The sequence below is a fragment of the Aphidius gifuensis genome, linkage group LG2 (genome assembly GCF_014905175.1).
Source record: "Aphidius gifuensis isolate YNYX2018 linkage group LG2, ASM1490517v1, whole genome shotgun sequence".
Taxonomy (NCBI): domain Eukaryota; kingdom Metazoa; phylum Arthropoda; class Insecta; order Hymenoptera; family Braconidae; genus Aphidius; species Aphidius gifuensis.
The window spans coordinates 29091127-29113326 of NC_057789.1; the positions used below are offsets into that span (position 1 = coordinate 29091127).

The 22200-nt window shown below is 23.7% G+C and overlaps 6 protein-coding genes across 9 annotated transcripts; 3 read left to right on the forward strand and 3 right to left on the reverse strand.

Annotated features, from left to right (window-relative positions):
• Nucleotides 1-42: 42 nt before the first annotated feature.
• LOC122850187 lies at nt 43-2659 on the forward strand. Its single transcript, XM_044149266.1, has 4 exons — nt 43-651; nt 1420-1496; nt 1571-1769; nt 1871-2659. Exons 1-4 carry the CDS (start codon nt 579-581, stop codon nt 2092-2094), a joined length of 573 nt encoding a protein of 190 aa, XP_044005201.1. The 5' UTR covers nt 43-578; the 3' UTR covers nt 2095-2659.
• LOC122850199 (ubiquitin-conjugating enzyme E2 W) lies at nt 2649-4685 on the reverse strand. 2 transcript variants are annotated; one of them, XM_044149280.1, is made up of 4 exons: nt 4094-4685; nt 3621-3971; nt 3455-3530; nt 2649-3187 (listed from the first exon to the last, which is right to left on the reverse strand). In XM_044149280.1, the coding sequence occupies exons 1-4, from the start codon at nt 4115-4117 to the stop codon at nt 3174-3176; spliced, it is 465 nt and encodes a 154-aa protein (XP_044005215.1). In that variant the 5' UTR covers nt 4118-4685; the 3' UTR covers nt 2649-3173. The 2 variants fall into 2 exon arrangements, with proteins under 2 accessions (XP_044005215.1, XP_044005214.1); XM_044149279.1 differs by lacking the exon at nt 2649-3187 and having other exon boundaries at nt 3438-3530; nt 4094-4656.
• A 154-nt stretch (nt 4686-4839) lies between these two features.
• LOC122850151 (actin-related protein 2/3 complex subunit 1A-A) lies at nt 4840-6980 on the forward strand. 2 transcript variants are annotated; one of them, XM_044149222.1, is made up of 7 exons: nt 4871-5164; nt 5245-5313; nt 5409-5669; nt 5746-6036; nt 6122-6300; nt 6386-6655; nt 6727-6891. In XM_044149222.1, the coding sequence occupies exons 2-7, from the start codon at nt 5247-5249 to the stop codon at nt 6763-6765; spliced, it is 1107 nt and encodes a 368-aa protein (XP_044005157.1). In that variant the 5' UTR covers nt 4871-5164; nt 5245-5246; the 3' UTR covers nt 6766-6891. The 2 variants fall into 2 exon arrangements, with proteins under 2 accessions (XP_044005158.1, XP_044005157.1); XM_044149223.1 differs by having other exon boundaries at nt 4840-5313; nt 6727-6980.
• A 369-nt stretch (nt 6981-7349) lies between these two features.
• LOC122850119 (F-box/LRR-repeat protein 16) lies at nt 7350-11389 on the forward strand. The gene is made up of 7 exons (XM_044149148.1): nt 7350-7395; nt 7847-7968; nt 8930-9336; nt 9417-10002; nt 10096-10291; nt 10478-10626; nt 11173-11389. The coding sequence occupies exons 2-7, from the start codon at nt 7872-7874 to the stop codon at nt 11319-11321; spliced, it is 1584 nt and encodes a 527-aa protein (XP_044005083.1). The 5' UTR covers nt 7350-7395; nt 7847-7871; the 3' UTR covers nt 11322-11389.
• Nucleotides 11390-11780: 391 nt separating this feature from the next.
• LOC122850184 (DNA-directed RNA polymerase III subunit RPC8) lies at nt 11781-14218 on the reverse strand. Of its 2 annotated transcripts, XR_006373626.1 has the most exons (6): nt 13976-14218; nt 13644-13830; nt 13430-13573; nt 13235-13356; nt 13065-13170; nt 11781-11881 (listed from the first exon to the last, which is right to left on the reverse strand). XR_006373626.1 is itself a non-coding variant. In XM_044149261.1 (5 exons), the coding sequence occupies exons 1-5, from the start codon at nt 14084-14086 to the stop codon at nt 13123-13125; spliced, it is 612 nt and encodes a 203-aa protein (XP_044005196.1). In that variant the 5' UTR covers nt 14087-14218; the 3' UTR covers nt 13005-13122. The 2 variants fall into 2 exon arrangements, 1 of the variants encoding a protein (XP_044005196.1); XM_044149261.1 differs by lacking the exon at nt 11781-11881 and having other exon boundaries at nt 13005-13170.
• A 5245-nt stretch (nt 14219-19463) lies between these two features.
• On the reverse strand, nt 19464-21679 carry LOC122850110 (SET and MYND domain-containing protein 4-like). The gene is made up of 2 exons (XM_044149135.1): nt 20476-21679; nt 19464-20399 (listed from the first exon to the last, which is right to left on the reverse strand). The coding sequence occupies exons 1-2, from the start codon at nt 21410-21412 to the stop codon at nt 19546-19548; spliced, it is 1791 nt and encodes a 596-aa protein (XP_044005070.1). The 5' UTR covers nt 21413-21679; the 3' UTR covers nt 19464-19545.
• Nucleotides 21680-22200: the final 521 nt, after the last annotated feature.

Sequence of the window (22200 nt, forward strand, 5' to 3'; positions counted from 1 at the left end):
ATTTATTATTATTATTTTATTCATCCCTTCTAAAGCTCTCTCTCACCCTTAAATTAAGCTTTTTTTTTATATTTTTTAGTCAGTTTTCTGAGAGCTTTAGACAAACTGTCTGCTTTAATTTTGTGATAGAAAATTTTAAAAGGAAAAAGTTTAATAAAAATTTAATTAAATTTTAATGGGTTTTGTAAACAAGGGTAGTTTTTTTGTTTTTTGAAATTTAATTGTTAATTGTATTGTTTTTTTTTATGATTTGAAAAATTAAATTTATAAAAAGAAAAATTGGGTTTAATGTTTTTTAGAAAAAAAAATTTAAAAAACGTTTAAATTTTAGAGGTAATAATTTTTGAAATAGATATTCAGTACTTGACTCAGTTTTTCTGCAATTGAAAGACCGGTGTGAGAGGCCAAGTACCCACTTCATTCCACCTTGACTTTTTTTTATTTCTACTTGTATATTTTTTAATAAAAAAATTGTAAAAATTTTTAATTATTTATTTTATAAGTATAATTTTTTTTTTTTTTGGGTTTGTTTAAAGAAATATTGCTTAAAAGCTGGTGGAATTATTAAATGCATAAAAATGTTGTTGAGCTTGTTGCTTTTGGCACAAGTTGCCTCATTTTTTATTATCGAATTGAAAGCTACAGAAGCCGGTAAGTTCCACACCTCAATTCGTTAATTAATTTAATCGAGATATATATGTTTTTTTTTTTAATATTATTATCATTGATTAAAATAATTTAAAGCTTGTTATGAATCAAACGAAAGATTTTATATTTGTTTGTAATTAGTTTAAAAATTTTAAAATTAATTTTGAGCTTTTAAAATTAATTTAAAATAACTTGAAGCTTTTAAAATAATTTTTTGACATTTATAAAATCTACCTTTAAACTTAGTACGAAGATTTTAAAATTAATTTGAGTCTTTTAAAATACTTTAAAGCTCTTTAAAGAAATCAAAAGATAATATTTTTAAAGGTTTTTAGAATTAATTTTAAAATTTCAAAACTAACTTGAACCCCTCAAAATAGTATAAAGCTCTTAAAGAAAATTTAAAGCTTTCAAAAAACAAAAAATAAAAAACAATTTTAACTTGAAAATCTAATTTTAGCAGAGAATAAATTTCCCCAGCATTAAAATTAATTATCAAAGTGTTGAATCAATAAATACAACAGCAAAAACAATTAAATTCATTTTCAAAAGAAAAAATAAAAATTTAATTACTAAAGTGTTTTTTTTCTTTTGACAAATATTCACAAATATATGAAAAGAAAAAAAATTTAAATTCTAAAACTATTCATAAAATTCAATTGAAACAAAAAAAAAAAATAATAACAATAAAACCACTTTCTTTTATTTATTATTCTAGACAATTTTAAAATTTTTTTATATTTATTGTTTAATATTTTTTTTATTGTCAAGGTCTACCAAGCACTCAGGAATCTATTGTATTTCGAAAATGTGTTGTCAATGGAACTGCCTACACTCACAGTCAAACAGTAATGAAAAAAAATAAAATTTCGAATTAAAAAAAATAGATATAATTTTAATTTTAATAAATAATAATCAACAGATTGAATCAAAGGATCCAAATTGTCATTGTCTATGTGTAGCCGGTGAAGTTTACTGTTGGTGGGAAAATTACAAAGCAATTAATAATCCATCAACAATAAATAACAATGAAATTGACAGTTCGATTATTGTCGATTATACAGAGGTCAAGGTCAACGATAAAAATACAACTAAGTCATCAATCAACTGCATAGTTATGGGTACCAATTTTGTTTTTTAATTTAAAAAAAAAATAAATGTTTTTGTAATTATTTAATCGTATTTATAATTAACTTTTGTTTTTAAAATTTTAATAATCAAGGAAAAGAATATAAAGTTGGAGAAATTTTACCACACTTAACTGGAAATTGTGTTGAATGCAGCTGTGGTAGAGAAGGTCATGTTGAATGTTCACCTCGTAATTGTGTCGCATTTAAAAATCAGTATTTACCACAATCATCAAAAAATATTAATCAAGAAAATAATGACAATCAAATTGATTTATTTAGTAGCTCACATGAACATGGTATTGATGAAAATTTTTAAACAAATTTTTTTTTATTTTTCGATTAATAATGTGCCTTAGTTTATTTATTTTATTTGACTTTGTCAAAATAGCTGGACCAAATTTATTATTTCGAAATAAAAAAATGTAAATGTTTCGAAAATATCATGAGTTTTCGAAATATAATATTTATCATTTTTTTCTTTTGTATTATTATGTTTTAAAATCATAGTTTAGTAATATATATCTTCATTCATTTTTACAACATGTTAATAGGCAAAAAATAGACGAAAAAAAAATTGCAATTTATAAGCAAACATATCTTTTCGATGACTATTATAAAGTGCATGCACAATTAATCCAACATAATCTTCCAAATAAATTTTTAAATAAAAAAAAAAATATGTAAAACAATAATCAAAAATAGTATTAAAAAAAAAATTGTAGAAAGTTAATTAATCAGTAGAATTGTTAAATTGATAATTAAAAATAATTATCAATTAATTATTAATAAAAATATAATGTGATATTATTAAAAATTATTATTAAAAAAAAGTCTCGTTGTAAAACTGGGACCACAATAAAAATCAATAAAAATATGGGAAATAATTTTTTATTATTATTAAATACAGGAATCTGGTTTTTTTTTTTTTAATTAATAATTTTAAATTCGTATATTGTAAACATTAATTTTCTAATAATTCCAAATAAACAACATTTAAAATGCTTGACAATGATAATTTTTCAAAACTCTTGAATATTCATTATATTTTTTTTTTTAAATATTGAAATAACATAAATCTATCACTATGATTATTCAAGATTAAAATTATTCATTTGACAAAAAACTCAAGTTAAACTAACTAGCTAATTTATCACTTTTATAATTATGCAACGGCATTTGAAAATTTTTTAAGATAAACTCAGCAACGAATGAGTCGGCAGTTTATTATTATTTTCTTTTGATATAATTTTTTTAAGTTTAAACTCGATTTAAAATCATAAAGTTAGATATTTATCAGAGCTATTATTATTTCATTACAATAATATATTTATTCATATTTTTTTTAAGACTATCCTGAAGAAAAATATTGTTGATTAAGTCAAGGATTATTTTTCATCACACACTGTCATCTGTAAATAATTTTAAATAATTTTTTAAAGCAACTTGAACTCTAAATAAATTACTTGATTAATTTGTCATTTTATCAATTAAATATCATTAAAACTTTGAAGGAATTAAAACCAATATATAGTTGTTTAAAAAAATAAAAAAAAACAAGCAAATAAAAGTAACAAAAATTCTCAATAAAATGACAAATTAATTATCAAAATAATTTAAATAATCAGCAATTATTATTAAAGTATTGAAACATTTTTCTATTTAAAAATAAATCTTACCATGATACCACCACTTGGTCTTCTTTGGATTTTTATTACAAGTTTTAACGTAAAATGAATTATCAGGTGGACGTTTCTGCAATCAACAAAAATAAATAATTCAAATAAACAATCATAAACAAATAAAAACATTTATCAATAGAAAAAAAAAAAAAACAATATATACCTTTTCTTTACAAGAACTAAGCATTGATACAATACTAAGACAGACACTTTGTACAGACAATGCTGGTGACCAGTCATCAGTCAATATTGACAAACAAATATGTCCATTACTGTAAACATGAGGATGTACAGGTATGTTACCACCAATAAATGTAACTTCTGGTGAATCAAATGGATATTTTGAGCTGAATTTAAATTGCAATTGAAATTCTTCTCCTTCATAAAGTGTACCTTCAGCACCTTCCATATGTACAATCCATTGTGTTAAATTTTGTCCAACAATATCTTCATCAACTTGTACACCTGGTGGTGGATCACGTACAAGAGCCATAAGCTCTTTTGCTAAACGTCTCTATAAATAATTTACAACAATAAAATACAAATAAATATTAATAATTTACATAACAATTATTGATTTTTTTTTAAATCAATATGTTTTTATTGATTTTTAATTATTTATAAATTATATTTTACCTCTGATGGTGACATTGTAGACATACTTTATTAAAACCCTTCAAGAACATAACCATGTTTCATCATGAAAAAATATATATTTATTTAAAATAATAATAATTATCAGAAAAAATTTTCATTTATCATTATATCAATAACCATAAATAATTAAACGTCTTTTATCACCAAAATATGTTATTTTTTTTTTTTTAAATTTAACAATTAACAATATCTTATTAAATAAATATAAATTTTTTTTTAATTTGACATTTAAATAAGCCACTCTTTGTTTATAATTATTTTTATATAAATTATTAATTTTTGAATTTATATTCTTTGTCAGTCTATTGATGATTCACTTTTTATTTATTTTTTTTTTTTATCTATAAATTTACTGCTTGTTTGTTTTATTTTTATATAAACGTTTTAATATATTTTAATTATTTAATATTTATGTCTTGTCAGTTTAGTTTTTCTATTTTTTTTTTTCAAATCAAAACGTCATTAAACTGTGCTTTATCCTTTTTTTTTACTTAATTATTTTTATCACTGTCATATTGCAGATAAATAATTTATGTGTGTGTGAGTGAGTGTGTGTGTGTTAAATCGGAATGAAATAGCCAAATGATGGCGCTGCTTGTTGTTTCTACCGCAATTATTCAAGGTTGTTGTTTATTTATTTTTTTTATTTATTTTTTTTTTGACGTTTCTAAGTACTCTGAAGTTGTCAAATATATTATTTCGATTTTCGATATATTTTCCCACCCACACACCACCCCCCGCATCATCATCTAGACCACTCAGTGTTTTTTCTAACCCCCTTGGTGCCTTGAATGGGCAAAATTACTACTGTCATAGTGTCATCAAATTGTAGAAATTATTTATCAAAAAAACACATAATAAATTAATTAAATTTATATTAAAAATTTAATTTTAATTGGAAATTCGTGTAGACTGACCATAGTCCACGAATTTCCATTGATATATTTTAAATAAATAAACAATAGAAAAAAAATGATAGTATAATTTTCATGTGCTTATCAATTTTGTGATTCACTTTAGCCGCACCCAATTTACAAATTAAAAAAAAAAGTAAAATATATTAAACTTGTTATCAATAATAGAATAAATTAATAATTAATATTTTTGACAATATAAAATATTATTATTAGTCATGACAGAGGTACATAATTTTGGTCTTGATGTCGTTACTTGTCATGCATGGAATAAAGACAGAACAGGTAAGATGATTCATCATATAAAATAAATAAAAAAAAACCAAAATAAACTATTAATAATAATTTAATAATTCATGTATTTTTTTTGTTTGGAGCAGAAGTTGCTGCATGTCCAAATAGCAATGTTGTTCATGTATTTAAAAGATCACAATCAGGATGGAAACAAACTGAAGAATTAAAAGCACATGATATGAATGTTATGTGTTTAGATTGGGCACCAAAAACAAATCGTATTGTAACATGTGGTGCTGATAAAAATGCATATGTTTGGAATCAAGATGACAGTGGTAAATGGATACCAGCATGGGTTGTATTACGTATGAATCGTGCTGCTGTTTGTGTTAAATGGTCACCACTTGGTATGTTGATTTTAAATAATATTAATAGATACTAATAAATAAAAATAAATAAAAAAATATGTATATTTTTTTTTAGAAAATAAATTTGCTGTTGGTTCGGGTGATAGAATGGTATCAGTTAGTTATTTTGTATCTGAAAATAATTGGTGGTTATCAAAGCATATTAAACGACCAATAAGATCAACAGTAACAGCAATTGATTGGCATCCAGATAATAAAGTACTTGTTGCTGGTTCAACTGATTATAAAGTACGTGTATTTGGTGCATATGTTAAAGATATGGAGGATGCACCTGGTTCAGGACCATGGGGTCCAACATCAACACTTGGTACAATGTTGGCTGAATTTCCAAATTCACCAAATGGAGGTATAACATTAATTATTTTTTATTTTTATAAATTAAACAACAATTTTTTTTGATGATGATGATGATTTGTTTAATTTTAATTTAGGTGGATGGGTTCATGCTGTTGCATTTAGTCCTTGTGGTAATAAAATTTGTTGGGTATCACATAATTCTTCAATATGTGTTGCTGATGCAACAAAAGGTAATGCTGTTATGAGATTGTACACTGAGCATTTACCATTTTTAAGTTGTGTCTGGGTTGGACCAAATTCAATTATTGCTGCTGTAAGTTTTTTTGCTGAATTATAAATTAAATTACTTTGTCATCTTGGCTTATTTATTTATATTATTTTTTGTTGATTTTATTTAGGGACACAGTTGTATGCCAATGCTTTATACAATTGATGCTAATGGACAATTACAATTTTCATCGAAACTTGATAATTCACAAAAACGTCAAGCTGCTGGTATATCAGCTATGAAAAAATTTCAATCACTTGATCGTCAAGCTAGAACTGAATCAAACGACAGTGCATTGGATAGTATTCATCAAAATACAATAACTTGTGTTAGACGTGTATCTGACACTGAATTTAGCACAAGTGGTCTTGATGGACAACTTGTTGTTTGGGATTTAAAGGTACATTTTCATATTAATTTATCTATTTTTTTTTTGCTATCATTAATTATTTTATTTTTTATATTTTACAGTCGTTGGAAAACACAATGTCTGGTCTCAAGATTTTTTAAATATTGCATTTATATTGACCCTTCCCTCCAACAAAATACAAATTAAAAAAAAAAAAATAGATAATGTATAAATGCTAATTAAAAATGCAATAAATGTTGAAAATAAAAATTACAAAAAAAGACAAATTACTATGATTTTTTTTTATATAATAAATTCATTCAAAATTTGATGAATTAATTTTTTTATTTGAAGAATAATCTATTGTTTATTAATATAATAAAAATAGTAAAATCATTTTTTCTTTTTTTATCAACTAAAAAAGCGCTTGCGCAAAGAAATAATTTAAATGCACAAAAAAAAAATACGACAGAGTTGTTGCAAAGCAAGTGGGGGTTTCATAACGAAGGATTTGTTTGATATCGATTTAGTTGTACAATAGCCACCCTCGTAAGTTTGCATTATTCTCAGTCAAGCATAAACGTGCTCATTCTGTTTTCATATTATCACGCGTTAAATCAAAATACAACTAGAAATAAAATTATAAATTATTTAGTAATTATTGCAAATTAAAACAAGATAATTATGTGAAATTTTTGTATCAATTATTGACAAAGTAAAAAAGAAAAAAAATAGATAAATTTATGTCGAGTATAAAATAAGGGCAAAAAAAAACATCAACCCTCTCGAATGTAAGTGTATTTTAGAGCTCGTGCGGCAGTTCACTGGGAGTATTGATTTACCCTTACCCCACAGACACAAACTATCTTTTACCAATATTTTTTTTTACATAAAACATAACTACATCACTTTCGACATTATAAATAAACTCAACATCCTCATAAGAAAAAAAAATTTAATTAAAAAAATAATTTCCACTCTAGTGTGTTCGTAAAATAAAAAAAATTAAAAAAATAAAAATCAATTATTAATATTAAAATAGATATAATAAATAAACAAATAATTTTTTATATGAAAAATTAATTGATAAAAGTGAAATTGATAAAATTACATAAATATTATTTGACTTTTAAAAATATGTGGAATATTAAAAATAAAACTTTAATTGAAAAATAAAATTAATTATTAATGTTTATTATTGATTAAATTATTAAATTAATTTTTTAAAATTGGTGAACAAAGCTTTGTTGGTGATATTTTGAAAGAAATGTCGTCAATTTCGGCGCAGGGTGTCGTCGAAAGGGCCAGTGCTGAATTGACAAAAAGAATCAACGGTTTGGGTCTTCGTGCATCAAAGCATCATGGTATTATAAATTAATTAAATAAATAAATAAATTATAATTATATTTTCATAAATTTTAAGTTGATAAAAATAATATTTAATTATTTATTTATTGTTGTTTTAAATATATTATTTTTATTTTATACAGCAAATTATTGACTCGATAATCCCTGGTAACGTTTAATGATCATTGGCACCTACTGGGATCAAACGAGCCAACTTAAATTAAAAATCTTCATTTAAATTTATAATAAATAATTGACGACAAAAATATATATTATTTAAAATCAATGATTATTGTTTTTTAATATAAAAAATTCATATGGAAATAAAATAAATGACAACGTCAAATTGTGAGGATCAATAACTACTACTGTGATTATTATAAAATATATAAAAAAAAAAATAACTAATTATTACTCAAAGGTTATTTTAATAATTATTAATTTTCAATCATATCATATCAAAAAAATAATAATCACAAGGCTTTTTTTATTTAAATAAAATACTCGTCCCTAAAATAAATATTAATAAAAGAAATCTTACTTTTTTGGGAAGAGTTATTTCGTTTTTTGTTTTTGGCAAAGTTCCAATTCACAGTCTAGGCTGAACATAATCTTAGACAACATCTTCTTTAGCACAAATTTATATTATATGTGATTGCATAATAATTATTTTACTTTGTTTTTAATTTTAAATTTGAAAAAAAAAAAAAACAGGGACGAGGTTGCTTTTTTTTTACATTTAAAATCAATTTTTTAATTCACAAAAACAAAAAAAAAAAAATTAAAACAAACAAACATTTGCATGTTTAAATGGAAAAAAAAAAAACAAAAAAAAAAAAATTATGCTTGAAAGAATTTAACTTGCACTGCAGAGTGAAATTCTTGTTTCAATAGAAAAAAAAAAGAATTGAAAATTGAGATAAATAAATGTTGTTAATAAATGATAAATTAAATTAAAAAAATAAATAATAATTTCAGGTGGTGGAGGTGGTGGAGGTGGTGGTAAAACAAGTGTCATGGAACGTGTGACAAATGTATTTTGTGGAGGTGGTGGAGGTGGTGGTGTTGCATATACAAATTTACAAAGTGGTAATAACAATAGTAACAATAACAATAATACAAACACAAATAATACACCAGAAAAACCAACAAGAAGTGTACCACTTAATAATCCATTAAATTCAATGAATAATAAAGCTTTAAATAATAATATTGCAATAAGAGGTAGAATAACAAGAAATCGTACGAAAAATGTACCACTTGCATCTGGTGGTACTGGTGGTTATTCACCACCAACAACATGGGAACAACTAATACTTGATGATCATTTTTTGGGAAAATATTTTCTCTATTTTAATGCAACTGAAAGAAGAGGTCTTGCTCAGGTAATGCTTGATCATCAATCAATCAATTTAATAATAAATTTTTCTACATTTTTATATTGTTTTTGTTTTTGTTAATTTAGGTTTGTACAAGATGGAGAGATGTGTTATATTCAAGACCAAGATTTTGGTCTGGTTTAGTACCAGTTGTTAGATGTCGTGAAGTTAGAACAATGCCATCAAATTTAAGAACAAAATTATATGCATCACTTGTTAGACGTGGTTTTCATTCATTGGTACTTCTTGGTGCTGCTGATGAAGATATACCAGAATTAACAAATTGTTTTCCAATGGCACAAAGACATGTACATTCATTGTCATTACGTTGTTGTGCAATAACTGATAGAGGTCTTGAGGCATTACTTGATCATTTACAAGCATTATTTGAATTAGAACTTGCTGGTTGTAATGAAATAACAGAAGCTGGTCTTTGGGCATGTTTAACACCACGTATTGTATCATTATCATTATCTGATTGTATTAATGTTGCTGATGAAGCTGTTGGTGCTGTTGCACAATTATTACCAAGTCTTTATGAATTTTCACTTCAAGCTTATCATGTTACTGATGCTGCACTTGGATATTTTAGTGCTAAACAAAGTAGCTCATTGAGTATTCTAAGGTTACAGTCATGCTGGGAATTGACTAATCATGGAATTGTCAATATTGGTAAATTAGAAAAAAATATACATTATATATACAACAGAGTTTGCCATGTATTATTTAATAATTTGTTGTTTTTTTTGTTGTTTTTAATTACAGTACATTCATTACCAAATTTGACAGTGTTGTCATTATCTGGGTGTAGTAAAATAACAGATGATGGAGTCGAACTTATTGCTGAAAATTTACCAAGACTACGTTGTTTAGATTTAAGCTGGTGTTCAAGAATAACAGATGCTGCATTAGAATATATTGCATGTGATTTAAATCATCTTGAAGAACTTACATTAGACAGGTATTTGTTTATTTATTTATTTTTTAATTTACTTTTTTTATTGAAATTATGATGACTTGTGTATGATTACGTAATAGAATAATTGTTGCCAATTGAAACATTGCCACAAATACCAATCAAGTGCCCAAATATTTGACGTGCATTCAATCGATTATTTTCTTATTTATTTATTTTTTTTTTTTTTAGGTGTATTCATGTTACTGATATTGGTGTTGGCTATATATCAACAATGAGCTCACTGAGTGCATTATTTTTGAGATGGTGTTCACAATTAAGGGATTTTGGACTACAACATTTGTGTGGAATGAGATCACTTTTGGTACTTTCTGTTGCTGGTAAATATATTTAATAAAATAAATTAACAAATGAAAATATAAATTAGCAAAAAAAATAAATGAAAAATTAAATGACAAATTAATGAATGAGATTAGAATAATAATTGAGGCAAATAATATATATTAATAAGGAAAATAAATAAACATTTGATGGAATATTTAAAATGTAAAATAAAAATAAAATAAAATAAAAAATAATATCAACATCAAGTAGCTAAAATAAAATGACAAATGAATTTATTTTTAAGCTAATTAATTTTAAATTTATCCAAGATCATATGATTAAAGTAAATTTAAACAAAAAAAAAATCAAATAAATTATTAAATTCATGATTTATTTATTAATCATTATTTTTTTGACATTTTAAATTGTCATCAAATCATTATGTTTATATTTTACTTGGCTTGGATTAATTTTATAATGATTAATTTTCATTTCAAATATATCAAATGTTTTTTATACACCTGCTGCTACATGATATTTTAATTTCTTTTGGGCTAATTATTTACCAGGATATTTTATTAATGATTGATTAATTTTTCTAGGATGTCCGTTATTAACAAGCAGTGGATTTTCAAGTCTTATTCAATTACGTCATCTTCAAGAACTTGAACTAACAAATTGTCCAGGTACATCAAGAGAATTATTTGATTATCTTCGAGAACATTTGCCTCGATGTCTAGTCATTGAGTAAAAGACGATAAAAAAAATATATACACATCAATATATTACCCAAAAAAAAAAATTTAATCAATTATCACATAGTCAAGATAATTATTATTATTATAAAATAGATAATTTTTATTACACACACTATTCCACACCCAGAAGCGATTTATCAAAAAAAAAAAAAAGGAGAATTCGCGAATTGTATTTTATTAATTTTTTTTAAATTTATCAACTATCCTAATCTTTTTATTTAAATGCATAAAATAGATTTTAAAAAACACAAGATATATATTATATATTTAAGTAAAAAAAAATGGAAAAAAAAAAAAAATAAATTAATGTATACAAAGATTGTTAACGCTCCTTAGAGTGCACTCGTTGATATTTGCAGAGAGGAAAACTTGGTGGAAACTTGAGTAGTTTTTTACCTCCTTGACCTCTTTGACAATTTCAACAAAAAAAAAACATTATGAAGACTTATGTGTGGAGTTCTTGGGATTTTTAATGTATTAAAATATTTATTCTCCAAGTATTCCTCGTCTCCAAGCAGACGTGTTTGTAAAACACATGGCACGCCAGTTAGGACTGTGATAAATTTATATTAATTATTTGTTTTATTCTCTTATATATATATCAACATATATATATAATTATTTTATTTTTCGTCAATTTAATAAATGATAAATAAATTTAAAAACAGTGCTTATTTCGTTGATAATAATTTAAGAAAATAAACAAGTAAATTAATTCGAAAAAAAAAAAAAAAAATAGTGATGATAAAAAAAAATATATATCATTAGAAATCTCAATCAATGCTAGTCATATTGCCTAAGAAAAAAAAAAAAAATTAAATTATAATAATTGCAAAAGTAGGAAAAAGAAAAATTAAGAAAATTTAACGAAAAATTTTAATAAAAATGCAAAACATTCCAGAACATTTAAATTGCAAATGAAAAAATATAAAAAAAAAATTTAATTAAGTCATCATCAGACAATACACATAAATTTGAATAAATTAATTTAAATTTCATATACATTTTTTTTAAGTGTACTTTTGATGTTTCTAAAAAACAAAAAAAAACAAAAAAAAAATACTTATTTTTATCTTCTTAATGGTGTGTTGGATATTTCAATTTTTTTTTTTTTGTTTAAATAATTATACTATGTTTATTATTAATTAATTAAGTAATCATTCATTGGTAATTTAAATATATATGTTATTTAATTATCATAAATCGTTAAATTAGTGTTATCAATTAAGCCATGATCACAAAGAAAAAAAACAGACAAGCTAAATACACAAATAATATTTTAAATAATTCATACGAACAATGCATACGACTGGATAATTAAAAAAACAACTTGAAAAACATCAGAAGATGTAATTAAAATTAAAAATTCAAATCTAGATAATTGTAGAATTTTTTATGTAAATGAAAAACCAAAAAAAAAAAAGGAAAAAACTGAGTTTAAAATTATATATTTAAAAAACCAATGTTGTTATGTATCTGTGTGCTCGATAAATCAATAAGATGTTTGTATATATTGTAAAAAAAAAATCTGATCTAAATGTGGGATACATAAAATCAAAATTAAAAAAGAAATAAAAAAAAAAAATATTATCATTTTGTGGATAAATACACAGATACTTGATAAAAATAAAATTAAAAAAAAAAAAAAAATTAATTACTATTATTTTTTTGTGTGATTTGATTTTTATTTATTAATAAAAAATAAATAAAAAAATAATAAATAGATTGAAGCATACCAAAGCTTTGAGGATGATATCAATAAATAATTATTTCCAAATTATTTTTGTTTATAATTTAACCCCACCATGATAAAACACCCAAACCAGGCTCATCAATACCTCCCTAAAAATTAATATGCTATGATTATTTTTGATTCTAACAATATGAATAAATGATTTTAACTTACAATGAGTGAATATGGAGTAAAACTTGTTTCTGGTACTTCAATACCATCAGCAGAAATTGCTGGTTTTGTTGGTACATCTTCGACAAATACTTCTTGAACAACTCTGAATCGAATCAATTCATCTGGTAAAAATAAAATCAATTGTTATTTGATAAATCTAATAACAACATAACAATGAATTATATTAACTGTTACCTTTATCTAAAAATAGATCAGTTTTTGCTCCAGATTCAACATCAACATATTCCCAAATCCAAACTTGTTCCATTTGATCAAATCTTGACTTTTGTTGAAGTTTGTTTGGTGGAATTAATATGTCATCAAAATATTCAAGTGAAACTATTACCAAAATAAATTATAAATTACATTGTTGAATTAATATAATTAATTGTTTTATTTATTTTTATACCTTGTACACCTTCAAGACTGCAATTACGAATTTTTCCAACAATTATTTCTTCAACAAATGGACGAAACACAACAAAACGAAAAATAACAACTGTATGTGATGCACCATCATCACCAGGAAATATATATGAATCTTTTATATCAAGAATGTCATATAGAGCAATACATAAACCAACATTTATAAATACCTGCAACAATTGTTAATTAATATTTAAAAATAAACAAACACAATGATTTATAACCTCACTTTTTAAATTCATGTATTATTTATTATCTAGAAAAAAATTAACTATGAATTATTATTAATAATTAATTTGTTAATTTATAATATACCTTGTTTGAAAGTTTTCTGTTTAATTCATCAGTAATTGCATCTTTAATATTTAAATTAAATTTTGAGGGTGGTATTTTAACAACATCTTTAAATTCTGTCAAAACAAACATGGCTGATTTTTTTTTAAATAAAATATTTTTTACTTTTGATTAATTAAATTATATTAATTAGATTAAAAAATTCATACGTAATTTTTTTACGTAGAGTAATAAAAACACGTGTTTTTTATTACTATTGTTTTTTTTTTTTTTTATTTATTTAGTTCAATTTAGTTACGTGAAGTGAATGATAATCGAAATCGAAATTCGAAAATCGAATGAGTTCTAACTTCATGTTGCATTATTTGAAATCTGATAGCCCATGATTTGACATTGACCTTGAAAAAAAAAAAAGAAAATATAAATCCCAAAGGTAATAAATATTGTTAATTTATTTTTATATCGTCATAAATAATTAATGAATGACTTGATTAATCACAAAAATATTAAATTAAAAAAAACCTAGTTGATGTTATTGATAAATAAATAAATAAATTCCCAAAAGATGATGTCAAAATATATAATTTATATTCCAGTATAAATTATATAACCTATTTCTATTATAATTTACAATTAATAAAAACAAAAAAATTTATTTTGTTTTTTCAGAGCAATAATATGTCTCCAAAAAAAAAGTCACAATCAAATTTACCTGATAGTGTACGCAATCGTTTCAGTTCAATAATAAAATGGACAGTAAAATCAGGACAAAATGTTTGTATTTTTGGAGCAGCTGGTACTGGAAAATCTGAATTATTACGTCGTATTCATCAAGCATCAAAAGAGAAAAAAAAAAATATTAATGTTGCAACATTTACTGGTCAAGCTGCTGAGCAATTTAGAAATTTGAGTATGAATGCTCAAACAGTTCATAAAGTTCTATATCAAATTGACATAATAAAAACTGATATTATGATTATTGATGATTTCAGTATTATCAATGAAGAATTATTTGAATCGTTGAATGAAAGTTGTCAAAAAAAACGTCGAATATTTCATAAACCATTTGGTGGTATACAATTGATTATTGCTGGTGATCCATATTCGTTGTTGCCAATTGATGGACGACCTTGTTTCAAGTCATCATTATGGCAAGATTGTAATTTTAGATATTACAAATTATCATATCCATTGAGATATGGTGGTGCCAAGGTAAATCCAAAAGGACAACAATGGTTTGATATGTTGAAACGTATTCGTCGTGGTGCTGGAACATCTCATGATTTAGAAATAATTCTTGACACTTGCAATGATCCAATGTTTCGTAATTTTTACTCAATAGATTGTATGGCTGAGCATCTTGACGAATCAGTTCAAGCTTATCGAAAAAGAGAAATTTCAAAGATGCCAAAATTTATGTTTGGTAAAATAGCGTCAGTTAAAAAATACAATCTACAACAACTTGATCGTATTGATGAACCAATAACAGTACTGAGAGCACTCGATAAGTGGTCACCACAAATATGTCCACATCATGTTGTCGTACAAAAACTTGATTCTGAAATTGATGCTAAACTTGTTATTAAAATGATGGCACCAGTTGTTGTCACTCGTAATATTGGACAAATATTAAATGGAACAAGTGGAATTTTAGTTGGTGGAGATAAAAAGAACGGATATTTACATATTCGAGTAAAAAATGGAGATATAGCATTACCTCGTTATGCATTTAAAACTAATTTTATATGGAATGATATGAATATTGAAGCAGAACGTCATCAATATCCAATAAGTCTTGCTTTTGCAACAACAGTACACAAAGCACTTGGCTCGGAGTATAATGAAGCTGTTACTTATATTGATGATCTGTGGGCACCAGGACAATTTTACACAGCATTAAGTCGTTGTAATTCACCCAGAAATACTTTTATTGCTTCGAATGATAAACGTTTAACATTGAAAAAAATTAATAATTATTCACGATGGGGTAATGAATTTAAATCAATCATGAAAGAGAGTAAAAAAAATTGAGTTTTTTTTTTGTTTAAAAATTATAAAGTAATTTTTTATATCATAAATTAAATTGAAATTTCTTTTTTTCTTTATCGAATAATAATTAGGAACATGTTTAAACACACAGTACATTTAAAATTGTGTTTAAAAATATCATTAATGTTTATGTTTTTTTTTTTCTTTAATTATTTTTAAAGAAATTTTTTCTATTTTTTCTATTTTTGTAAAAAAAATTATTACAGTGAATTAAGCAAATAAATAAATGAAAATTAAAATGTTTTTTTTTTTTTTTGTTTAGTATTAATTGATGGAATATAAAAATTATTAATTAAAATTAATTAATTAATTATGTTAAAGTTATAAGTTATAAAAAAAATTGAAATAATTTATTACATTGCTTATCTTTGCTTGGCGACAAGTTTTAATTTTTGTTTTTCATTTTTGACATTTATTTTTGTTTGTCTAATCTAGCTGACGCCAGTGTGATTAGATTTACCTTGAGATTTTATTTTTTTAATCATAAAATTAAAAGTCAAATATTTATATCATAAAAAAACAGATTTTAATATTCAATAATAATTTTTGTAAAAACATAATTTATCTTTTAATTTTACAATAATTATTTCGTATTTTTACCTGGGATTACTTATCAGTTTTGTAAATTAAATAAAATAAAAATTTATTTTTCGAATAGATTTATGATGAAACCGTGAAAAACAATCCCAATGTAAATAATAATTTATTTTTTTCATGTCTATGAATTTTATAAAACCAAAAACACATTAATCCACGTAATAAATTACCAGAAAGATAAGATATTTTTGGTCCTATATATACATCTCAACAGCCACGAAATATACTCAGTCGTCTTTTCAAATTAAAAAATACCAAAATGCGTTATAAATATTTTTTAATTTTTTTAATATTACTAATAATAAAGTCAAAAATAATTTTATCAATTTCAACAATTGATGATTTTGCAATTGACATTGTTAAAGTAATTTCAAATACATCAAAAATTCAAAAAACCTTTGAAAATATATCAAATGAAACTGCTAAAAATATTAAGAATAAAAATATCGTTGATCATTTTGGTTTTGTATGGAAAAAACTTGATAAAAAATACACAATTTTGCATGGAATTAATACTCCAATAGCAAAACATATGTTAAATAAAAAATTAACTAAACAACATTCTAAGATGGCTGATGAATATTATTCAAGGCTTGATTATACTTATGATCTAACTAAAAGCTGGTATGAAAGAGTTAAAAAAAATCATACACTTCAAGAGAACTTGTCAATGTCAGAAATAATATCTTCTGCACCAAGATCACCAAAGGCATTGATGTCTCAACTGCTTCAAAATTTTTGTCCAGATACTTATAAATCTCATGAAGCTAATTTTCTAGAAGAATACTATAAAATACATGAGGTAATATTTAATATTACATTAATTATTAATTAAATAGAAAAAATTTACATTTTAATTTTTTTTTTCAGGAAAAAAATGTGATAACTTGTTATGAAAAAATATCAGCTCAGGGTCAATTATTCTTAATTTATAATAAAATAATTAATTATGAACTCAAGGGATTTATTTCACTGGCATTTTCATATATGTATAAAGCTCTAAGTAATGATAAAGAATTAGAATATTTAGAATACATTGAAGAGGATGGAAATAGAACAATAAATAAAATTAAAACTTACAGTACTTTATTTAAAAATAAAATGAAAAATATCGTTAATTTTATTCGTCAATGTGATCCAAAAAAACAAATAAAAGGTAGTTGTTTAAATGATTTATGATGGAATATATATTTTCAATTATTTATTATTGAATTTTAGATGTAACATATGCTGGATTTGACAACTTTGTTTATGCATTTGTGACAAATCAAAAAACTTTTGAACCAAAAGATAAAGAAACATGTGAAAAATTTTGTGGTGATATTGTTACAAGTACCCCTGAATGTGAAGAAAAGAAAAATTGCAAAAAATACGAAACAATTTGTCAAGGTAAAATAACTGGTTGTAAAAATGATGCCAGCTATGAAGTTTGTCCAAGAGTAAGTTGATTAATAATTGCAACAAACAAATTGATAAAATAAAAATAATTATAAAATTTAATCATTAATATTTGTAGCAAAAAGATGATAGTTCAAGTGCAAGAAACTATCATTGGATTAAAAATAAGGACAAAAATATTTATTATGGTAATGCAAATAAGACATGTGCTTCAACTAAATTAATCGAATCAACAAATATTATGACGTGGGCACCATCATGGGCTTCAAAGATTTGTCGTGGTTGTATTTGTCAATGTGTTGATGATCGTATTGATACTGACAGCCAAAAAATTCGAGGATTTAGTTACATGTGGTCCAATACAAGTGATGACATGTTGAGTATACCAACTATTTTTAATTTTAATTAATTTATTTTATAATGTTTTTTATTTTTAAATAAAGGGTTGCAACTGGTGCAAGGCTTGTTGCTCAAGATCGAATGATTCACATTCAGCTGAGAGAAGCTAAACTCTTGCCATTGGGAAACATTAATGTCACAAGTGAAAGATGGATACCACTACCAAAATTTGAATATGAAAATAATTTTCCAAGTGTTGCTATTTATCCAGATGGTACACGACATTCATTGATAGCAGACAGAGATTTTGGAACTATCCAAATGAACTTTGCTGATAAAATATGTCTGCAAAAATTAATTCTCGATGGAAAATATTTATTAACTGGTATGTAAATATTTTAAAATACAATAACATCAATAAAAGCATTATCAATATTATTAATTTATTCAATTTTAGGTGTGAGATTTAATGCAATGTATTTTAACAATACTTATCAAGACGAAAAACGTTGTTTTAATATTGATACAAATTATGCTGAATTTAATTATGACACAGGAAAAATGATGACCAGGAAATCTTATGATAAACAACAAACACAACCGTAATAAAAAATATATAAAATTATTAATTAAAAATAATAAATTTTTATACTTAATTTAACACTTTGTTTATATTACAGAACTGAATTGATATTAAATCAACCTGATGATCCACTTAAATTCAAAACAAATGTACAAGATTCAATGGATAATCAATATATTAAAATTGGAGTAACAGACTTGATCAAGGATGCATCACAAACAACTATTCCATTTATTGATCTTCAAGAAGTCACAACTAAACCAAGTGCACCACTAGCTGGTATTGAATTATTTCATAAAGGACAACTTGATAAAACATCTGGTGGATTTGTTACCTTAAAAATTCATCCAATTGATTTTAGTATTTTCATGAATGATGTTAGTCCAACTGCATGTCAAGTAGAAGATTTATAACAGAAATATTTACAGAATTTTCGTGTTAAAGATTATTGCAGTCGAATGTTATGGCAATGAATTATTAAATAATAATCAATTTATATTATAAAAATTATTTCAATTAATATAAAAGAAATAAATAAAAAAATTCAACAAGACGCATTTATTTTTTATAAATTTTATAATCTTAATCAAGATTTTCTTTTCTCATTTAAGTACAATTTATGCCATTATGATAATTTTAAATTTGGAGTATTCCAGCTACGAAAAAACCACTCAAAAGTATCAACAGCTAATAAATATTCACTCGAATTTTTACCACAATAATAATACAATTTAGAAATAACATCACTAGCATCATTGATAGTCTTTAAAATATCCGGTAACTCATCATCATAATTTTTAAAATTTTCACAATACATAACAATGCTCGACAAATCATTACAAACATTTGTAAATTTTTTAATAATTCTATCATAATTAAAAAAGAAACAATATATTTTTTTATTAAATTTACTATTTTCTAATTCAACTGGCCAATTTTTTTCGCAAGCTTTACATTTACATATAAATTTATAATATTTAAATAATTCCAACTGCCTATCTTTTTTTTCATTTGCCCTGTAATGCTGTGCGTAATTGTAATAGACTTGTTGACCTTTTGCAATTGGCTGAATAGCTGTTAATATTAATTTATCACATTGAGTTGAGCTTGCAACTGTTGGACAACAGCTGTGATTAAACAAGCTTATATTTGTATAGATACCTTGAAATAAACCTTCAGGTTTATCACCAAATCCAACCAACGACAAGCTATTTGTATTACAAATTAAAATTAATTTTTGTACTAATTTAATTAACCAAATAAACATATAATTATCCTTTAAATTATCAAAATTTCTATCATTCAAAATTCCACTTGATGATACATTTGTTTTTGTTATTAATAAATAACTAATTAAAATTGAATTGATATGAATTTTTGAATTAAAATTATCCTTGACTGAGTGCCCCAATAAACTGTAAATACTTGATATTTTATTTGACTCAAATATCTCATTAACAAAGCCTCTTTTCAATGGATCTAAAAAAAAAAATCATCATTATGATTAAGACAGTGAAAAAAAAAAAATACTCAACATTTATTTTTCATTAATTACTTTTTTCAGCATGAATTTTATCAAGATCATTCTTCAACGTGTCAAGTGAACAATCAGCTTCAACAATAGCCTTGCAAATGATCCTCGTAACAATAAAATATTCATCTTGTAAATTAAATTTTTGAATAAATTTTAAAACTTGACATTCAATTGCATGATAATCATCATTTGCATCATCACGACATTTATTTGAACAAAACATCATGATGTTACAGCTATCACATGGTAAACTTGACCACATTTGTTCACCACAATGACAACAAAATCTCAGTTTCATATCACCATAATATATTTTAGCATATGGTCTTTCAATAGCAATTATTTCACCAGGTTTTATATTTTTTTTAGCAAAAATATGTCTACCAAATCTACGTGAATATTTTAATCCAACAGAGTCACTTAAACTTGGTAAATTAACATGTCTATTATTTAAAATTGGTATAAATTTATCATAATTCCATTTTTTAAATATTCCAGCATCAATAAGATTATCATTTATTTGTTCAAATAATAATTTTTCATATTTTTTTCTCATATTATTGTTCATATTTTTGATCCAGTATTTAGCATCCTGATATGCTCTGTTAATATCATGATCATTGTTGATTGAGTGGCTCAATACCTTGAGACATTTTGCTTTGAGTAAATAATATTTTGTTTTTTGATTATCAGGACAATTATTATCAAGTGCTTGTTGAATGTCATTCAATGAATCAGTATATAATTTTAAACGACATAAAATTTCAGCACGTTTACCATATGATGATGACAATTGATGACTCATTGGTGGTGCATTAGCAATACTTTTTGTATATTCCATAAATGCTGAGTCAAAGTAATCAGATTCATGAGGTTTTCTTAATCCACCACAAAAATAATAATCACCTTTCATTTTTAATTCAGCTGATATTGTTTTACTTTTGCTGACAATGGTCATTTTGTTTATTGATGATGTTGCTGGATTTAATGCTAGATTTTTTAATATTTCATTTATCTCAATATCATGGCTTGATGATTTTTTAATGCATTCTTTAATGCATTCATCAAAATTTTCTTTCCATTTTTTAAATTCATTTATTGAAGTTTCTTTATCTGTTGTTGAAATATTATTTTAAAAATGTATTAATTATTCAATAGAAATATTAAGAATTATAATTATTACCTGTGGTTATTTGCTCCATGATTAATTGTTATTTTAAATAATCTAAAAATAAATAAATTTATTAATTATTTATAATATAATTTAAAGGTTATATTTTTATATTTATTTATTATTATTTTATATGAGTATTTTAATTGTAAAAATTGAGATAAAAAAAAGCCATCAGTTGATTTATAAAAAATTATTTACCTGATTTTATGATGAGCTGTTAGATAAAATAAATTCAATTAAATTTTTTAGATCAATATGATTAATGATGAATTAAAAATTAATAATATTTTAACAATATTAATATACCACTACACAATGACAAAACTTGACTTTATTTATTTTATTTTTTTTTTATTCAACACGTAGCTGTGTTTATGACATTAGTCATAATATTATGCTTATTTTTATTTCCTTAATGACGTAGCACAGTGATTCATCAATATGTGAATGTTATTCGTAAATATATTTTATTTTTAAAAATTTATTAATTTCTTTGAAATGTCCTACTTTAAAAACTAAATATATAATATTAATGAAAATTTGTTTTTAAAATTAATTGTTATTCACATTTT